The sequence below is a fragment of the Neomonachus schauinslandi genome, chromosome 9, assembly GCF_002201575.2.
Source record: "Neomonachus schauinslandi chromosome 9, ASM220157v2, whole genome shotgun sequence".
Taxonomy (NCBI): Eukaryota; Metazoa; Chordata; class Mammalia; order Carnivora; family Phocidae; genus Neomonachus; species Neomonachus schauinslandi.
In genome coordinates, this window is record NC_058411.1 from 1,858,159 (window position 1) to 1,865,225 (window position 7,067).

General features: G+C 63.7%; 2 protein-coding genes across 8 annotated transcripts in view; one reads left to right on the top strand and one right to left on the bottom strand.

Annotated features, from left to right (window-relative positions):
- XRCC3 (X-ray repair cross complementing 3) overlaps positions 1 to 7,067 on the top strand; it is a 10,830-nt gene that overhangs the window by 3,167 nt on the left and 596 nt on the right. The window contains exons 4-6 of one of the 2 annotated variants that reach the window (XM_044917746.1): positions 4,391 to 4,545; positions 6,649 to 6,861; positions 7,002 to 7,048. In XM_044917746.1, coding sequence (XP_044773681.1) covers positions 4,391 to 4,545; positions 6,649 to 6,861; positions 7,002 to 7,048 — 415 coding nt within the window. The remainder of the gene's footprint in view (positions 1 to 4,390; positions 4,546 to 6,648; positions 6,862 to 7,001; positions 7,049 to 7,067) is intronic. The other variant, XM_044917745.1, reaches the window with a different exon arrangement.
- The window catches only part of KLC1 (kinesin light chain 1), a 56,578-nt gene continuing 54,980 nt past the window's right edge, over positions 5,470 to 7,067 (bottom strand). For all 6 annotated transcript variants that reach the window (XM_044917742.1, XM_021679879.2, XM_044917743.1 and 3 more), the window contains 2 exons: positions 6,110 to 6,179; positions 5,470 to 5,926 (listed from right to left, as the gene is read on the bottom strand). In XM_044917742.1, coding sequence (XP_044773677.1) covers positions 5,924 to 5,926; positions 6,110 to 6,179 — 73 coding nt within the window. In that variant the 3' untranslated portion in view covers positions 5,470 to 5,923. The remainder of the gene's footprint in view (positions 5,927 to 6,109; positions 6,180 to 7,067) is intronic.

Below are 7,067 nucleotides of genomic sequence, written 5' to 3' on the forward strand. Positions count from 1 at the left end.
CCACGAGCCTGCACACGCGCTCACACACACGCTCACACCACCAGCCTACACACACGCGCTCGTACACACACGCTCACACCACCAGCCTGCACACACGCGCTCGTGCACACACGCTCACACCACCAGCCTGCACACACGCTCTCGTACACACATGCTCACACCAGCCTGCACATGCGCTCGTACACACACGCTCACACCACCAGCCTGCACACACACGCTCATACACACACGCTCACACCACCAGCCTGCACACGCGCTCGTACACACACACTCACACCAGCCTGCACACACATGCTCGTACACACGCTCACACAACGAGCCTGCACACACGCGCTCATACACACGCTCACACCACCAGCCTGCCAACCCTGCGGTCCACAGAGGCAGAGCCGGGCAAGCAGTGTTTCGCTCTTCTGCTTCGGGGAAGGAGCGCGGGGCCTGGGGCCCCAGGGAGGTGGGGGCGGGCGGGTCTGTGCTGCGTGGCGAGGGCCGGGCCATCCTCCTTGCATTGCTTTGTGTGGCTGACATTTGTACGGGGGCTACGCGGTAGAGGGACTTTTCCAGGCTGCCTGCGTGAGTCACTCAAGCGTTCAAAATCCAAATTGTTTTTACTAAACGTGAGGTCACTGGGGCGCACGTGCCGTTGCTGGGTAGCTGCCTCTCTGACGCCCCACGGTCCCGCCTCGCTACCGGGCTGCACACAAGCCGGCGGCAGCTCCAAGCTCACGTGCGCGCCCTGCTGCCCGGACAGGCTGGGCCACATGGCGGGCTGGGGAGGCAGCCGGGGCCAGACATCCCGCCCCGGTGACACGCACCGGGATTATGCGCAGGGCCCCCCGCGGGGGCGCCGGCAGCAGGCCGCTCGGTCTGGAATCTCTCCCGCTTCCCGTTAGCACTGTGAGCTCTCGTGGGGGGCCGGGTCTGCGCAGCTCCCATGAACCCCCGGTGTCTGGCGCCGGCCGGGTCTGCTGGCCACGGGCAGGGGCTCCCGACCACGTGCGGCGCCTGCTCACACCTGAGGCGGGCATTTGTGTGTCAGTCCCGTCCCTGCGTCTCTGTGCGAGGTGCAGTCCGGGAGGGCCTAAGGGCCAGGAGCCTGGTGCTGGTGCTGGGTGGATGGACTTGGCCTTGGAAGCATGAAAGAGGCACGATGATGCCCAGCTTGCGTCTGCTCAACCAGTGTGTCTGCGGGGCCCTGTGCGGGGGGGTGCTGCGCCCGAGACAGGCCGGGTGTGGAGTGCAGGGCTGGCCGTCCAGTCTTGATCCTGAAGCTCTCTCAGCCTGGTCTCCTTCACGCCACGATGGCCTGCAACATTGTGGCCCAGCAGACCCCCTTTCTCCTGGATGGGTCACATGAGCAGTTAACCACTGGCATCTGTGTCCAGGCTGGGTCCGTACTCAGGGCGGGCCTGGCCTGGGGGAGCAGGAAGGGCACCGCGAGTTCGGGTCCTCGGAGCTGCCTGGGCCCACCCCTCCTGGCACCGGATGCCCTGAAAACATCCCGCAGCAGAGCCTGTGTCCCCCACTCTGGGACACGGCAGGCCCAGCGTGGCCCCTCAGCTGCCTGCACGCTCGCTCGAACCCTGGCCTGAGGTGACCCTGCCCCATGGAGAAGCCTGCCTCGTCCACTGCTGGTCTGGGGGGTCTCCACCCCTCCACCACCGCCATGCCACCCAGGAGCCTCTCAGTGACAGCCACATCATACCACGCGGGCTGCACTGGGGATCAGAGGCCCGTGCTTCCAGCTTCTGCATGGAGCCCCCCGCGTCTGCCAGACAGAAGCAGGGACGCCAAGAGCCAGGAACTGGTGGGCATGAGGCTGTGGGGAGCCGAGCTGCTGGGTGGCCAAGGAGGCTCTGGGGACGTCCGTCAGATGCCGGGCTATGGGCCGGCCGCACAGGCTTTAGCCCCGGGGAAAGGAGATGTGACCACAGTGGCAGGGGGGACCTGGAGAGAGCCAGGCGGGTGTCCCGGGCCCCGAGGTGGCCCCGAGGTTACTGTGACATTAAATGTGGCATCCAAGATGCCCGTTTTCCTGACAAAATAACTCCTTTAACCCAGTGAGATCGGAGAGCCCTAATTTTGAAAAGGATGGTGAAGACACTCTGGACTTATTTGAATCCTGCACTTGATGGAGCCCCCTCTCTCCCTGGCCCATCACCATCTGCCGGGGCCACCCTGGAGAAGGCACCATGGCCTGTAGCGGGTGGGGGCAGCACGGCGAGGCCCTGTGCCTCTCCCAACCACACACCCAGGGGGGTAAAGGGGCTTTGGGGCTGCGCAGACAGGCTCAGTTCCACGCTGAACCTTCCATCCAGCCCGCTCTCCCCAGACCGGCCAGCACAGTCACACCCAGCTGCCCCCAGGGCGGACAGGGTCAGGGGCTCAGCCGTGTCTGCAGGCATTTCCCGAGGGATGGTCTGGAATGTGCCCAGGAAGGTTAAGGAGATGCTGATGGTCAGGCGCTCGCTACAGGCTTGGTGGTTCTCGTCCCGCCACGTATCCGTCTCTTAAGTGTGAAATTCTGCCAAAACACAGTTACATCAAAGTCAAAGCTAGGCACAAACAGGGTGCGTGTGCATACGTGGTGTGGGTCCTTTGGTTCGTCCGGTTCCCCTGCCTGAGGCTGTGCAGCGACCGATGCGGGTGAGGGACCCGAGTCCGCTGGGGGCCCTGGGGGGCAGAGCCAGCTCTCCACCAGAATACCAGCTGTTTCTTTTTTTAAAAAATTGAGATGTAGTTCACGTACCATAAAATTAAAACGTACAATTCAGTGCTCTTTAGAGTATTCACAGAGCTGTGTTTCCATCGCTACTGCCTAATTCTAGAACATTTCACGGGCCCTCCCTACTGCCCACTGGCAGTCCCGGCTCCACTTCCTGCCCCGGGATTCGCCTGTTCCGGACGTCTCGCGGAAGTGAGATCCTAGGTCGTAACCTCTGCGGTCTCTCTTCCCTCCCTCGGCATGATGTTGGCACGGTTCGTTACGTTGGAACACGTGTCGTACTCGGGTCCCTTTTCCAGCTGAACAATATTCTGTTGTGTGTCCAGAGCACGTTTGTTTGCCCATCCACCCGTCCATGTGACGTGGCTTCCACCTCGTGGCTTTTGTGGACAGTGCTGCTCTGAACGCTGGCGTACGTGGCTCGTGAGCACGCGCACACCCAGGACCGTGGGGTCCCGTGCACGTGCTGCATCTGAGTGGGTGAGGGGCCGCCAGCCGGCATGCCACCCCCATCAGCGCACTGTCCTCGCCGACGCTGGAGTTTGTGATCTGAGCCACCGTCGTGGGTGGGCGGTGGTCCCACGGTGGATTTGATCTGCATTTCCGGATGTCTGAGGGTGTTCGCGACTCCTGACGGGCCCGTCGACCATCTCACGTCTCCTGTGGAGAAAGGTCTGTTCAGATCCTTTGCCTGGTTTCTGACTTGGGTCGTCTTGTGGTTGAGTTGTTTTTTTTTTTTTTTTTTTAAAGATTTTATTTATTTATCTGAGACAGAGAGAATGAGAGAGACAGAAAGCACATGAGAGGGGGGAGGGTCAGAGGGAGTGTGTGAAGGACAGGAGAAATAGCCTCCCTGCCGAGCAGGGAGCCCGACGCGGGACTCGATCCAGGGACTCCAGGATCATGACCTGAGCCGAAGGCAGTCGTTTAACCAACTGAGCCACCCAGGCGCCCTTGTGGTTGAGTTGTAAGAACTCTCTGTATGACGTGGCTGCGGGACTCTTCCCAGACACGGAATTTCCTGTATTTTCTCCTCTCTGTGGGGTGTCTTTTCGTTTTCTTGATGGTACCGTGTCGATCAAGTGCAGTTTCTCTCTCTGCCTTTGCTCACTGTTGGTGTCACATCTGAGAATCCAGTGCTGAATCCAAGGTCACAAAGGCTTCCCGTGTTTTCTTCGGAGTTGGGTGCCCTGGCAGCACCTGGCCTGCAGGGACCCAGCTGTCCCAGCGCCATTTGGTGGAGAGACCAATCTGTCGTTGAACTGTCCGGGGACCTTGGTTGAAAATCAGTTGCCACAAATGTTAGGGTTTACTTCGGACAGCCCCCAGTTCTTTCTAGCTGTGGGCTTGGGGTCCATTCCCCGGTGCGGAGATCCAGGCCCGGGCCGGGCTGTTGCCCCAGCATGTCCGGGCTTCTGGGGACGCGTGACCCGCTGTTTGCCGACTGGCTTTTCCAGTCACACACAGACATGGTTGTCGCCGGGCAGGCCCGGATGGAGCAAGGAGCCGAGAGCAGAGCCTTTGAGGGATGGCCCTGCGTGCTCCGGAAGGGCATTGCCAGAAGCCTGAGCCCTGATAACTCCGTTCACTTCCACTCGAGACAGGCTGGGGACAGGCCCGTGGGGTGGCGTCCTGTCAGCAAGGAGGGGCCCTTTGTCTTCCCAGGGGCTGTGTACATCTGCACGGAAGATGTCTTCCCCAGCGCGCGTCTGCAGCAGCTCATGGCTCAGCAGCGGCGCCTGCGGACGGACGTGCCGGGAGACGTGGTCGACAGGATAAAATTTGGCAACCAGATCTTTGTTGAGCACGTGGCCGACGTGGTGAGTGTCTCTCGGGCCCTGAGTGCCGAGGGGAGGTCAGTCCAGTGGGCAGGGCCACACACGAGACCCCGGGCCAGCCCCAGTACCCGTCAGCAGAGACACGTGCCTGCACACGCGGGCCACACGTTCAGAGCCACACGATCCGGTACCTGAAATTCCGTTCGGACCAGGCATCCTGTGGGACTCGTCACCCCCCGCACAAGGAGTGGGGGAGGGCGGCCCTGCGGGCGCAGGGGTGCCCAGCACAGCGCCTCCTGCCCTGACCTGCGCCCCCAGTCATGGTGCTCAGTCCCCTGGAAAAGGCCGCAGCTGCAGGGGGCACCTCCCACCGGCCACCCCGTGGTGTCCGCTGCCCACACGACAGGGCCTGCGGTCCAGGCCAGCTGTCCCAGCCAGAGCAGTCTGTACTGGGTTTTATTTCTGCCTCTGGCGGAGCAGAAAGCCCCCCGTCAGGGCACAGGAGCCCCCCCGGGACACAACCTGGCCAGGGCCTAGCAGGTCCCCAGCCCCAACAAGCCCCTCAGATGGCTGACTGCCACCTGGCCACAGCACTCGGGGGACAGATCTGGAAGCATCAGCAAGTGACATGTCCCTGCCGGTGCACAGAGAGCAGTGGCGGGAACCCCCAGGGAGGGGACAACGGGGTGGGAGGTCAGGGCAGGTCCAGCAGGCAGGAGGAGCGGAGCTGGGGCCCCGCCGGCTGCCGCCGTAGCGCACTGAGGCGGAGGGATGGAGGACGGCGGCAAAGGACCGCGAGGAAAGGTGGCAAGTGAGGACACAGCAGTACGCCGGAGGAGAGTAAGGCAGGCCTCTGCGTGGGGCCGGCTCCCGGGCACGTCAGCAGCAGCCAGCAGAGCCCCCTGATCCCGGTGGGCCTCCCCCTGTTTAAAGATTGTTAAAAAAATCACAAGCAAAGGGTAAGGTATATAAACTTTTAATTTTTAAAAAATGTACAATGAAACCTATCTCACACAGCTTGGGGAAGTAGCACGGTAAGCGCGGCGCACGGTAAGCGCGGCCCACGGGGCCCGCGGCCACGGCAGCCACGGCCTCTTCCACGGAGGGTCAGGACACAGGTGGCCTGCGGGTCTCTGGGAACCGCGGCCCAGCAGGGAGGCCGCGCCCACCCCGCCATCCTGCAGGGGCCAAGCGTGGCCATGGCTGTGCGAGCGACGCGCGTCCCGCCGAGCAGTGCGGTTGTTAGTGGGACAGTGTGCTCCGTGGCACGGGGACACGGGGGAAGACGAGGTTAGTGCTGCAGGCCTCCGGCTCCAGGGCCCTCCAGCCTCGGTGGCCGTCCCCCGGCTGTCACAGGGCTGCCCCTGGCGGCAACAAGCAGCGTCGTCCTGGCTCTTCCAGGCCAAGACCAGGGGTGGCTTCACTGCGAGAGAGGGCCGCCGTCAGGGCCAGGCCGCCGAGACCCACGGTGGCCTAAGTGTGGTTCCGAAGACAGCTCTGGGGGCGGAAGGCTTCCAGCCTCTTGCCCAGTGGGGCCCCCACCTGCCCAGCCCCCAGGCACCCCTGGAGCCCCCCGCGGGGACGGGGACGGGGGGGGGGGACTCACATTACCACTGGCGTCCTCGAGGCCGCTGCTGCTGTCATTTTCCACAGAAAGAGGCTCTACTGGAGACGCCCTAGAGACGGAAGCACAGACGGGGCTTCGGTCAGGGGGGCCGGCCAGCGCGTGGTCACTGGGCACCAGGGCCCAAGTCCAGGCCACGGGGCAGCTGGCTCCGAGGGGCAGGCCTGAGGCCCCGGAGGGTGGGCAGAGCCCGGGGGCACTTCACAGTACGGGCGGCCCCACCCCACTACCTCCTTCCTCCCTGCACTGGGGGCTGCTGGGCAGGGGGCAGGGCGCCCCCACACCCGCCTGGCAGGACCGTGGCCGTGACAAGTCAGCCTCGCGGCGTGGCTGCGTCCAGACTCAGTGCCTGGCACGGGGCCACGGAGGGAGGAAGGCCCGGTCACTGTGACGGCCCCACGGGCTGTCGGCCCCACTGGAGACTCGAGAAGTAAAGGGACGGGCGTCAGGGGTCCCTCGGCACAGGGCAGCCGGGGAGACACCAACAGCAAGGGCGGTGACGCCACCCCCTCGGCTTCCAGGACACCCTCCTGGAGTGTGTGAGGAAGAAGGTGCCCACGCTGCTGTCTCGGGGGATGGCCCGTTTGGTGGTCATCGACTCCGTGGCCGCCCCGTTCCGCTGCGAGTTTGATGGCACGGCCTCTGTCCCCAGGGCCAGGTGTCTGCAGGCACTGGGGGCCGCCCTGCGCCGGCTGAGCGGCACCTTCCAGAGCCCGGTGCTGTGCATCAACCAGGTGGGTAAACCCCCCGCCCCAGACGGCAGATGTCCTCGGCTTCCACCTTAAGGAAGAAGCTTGGGGAGGGCAGAGCCAACCACGCCAGGGTGGGCAGCGTGGGGTCCTCGCTGCAGCTGACCCCAGTCTGCACGTTCCAGGTGACAGAGGTCACAGAGGAGCAGGGCATGGCACCCAGGCCACAGGGGTGAGCACCACCTCCCCAG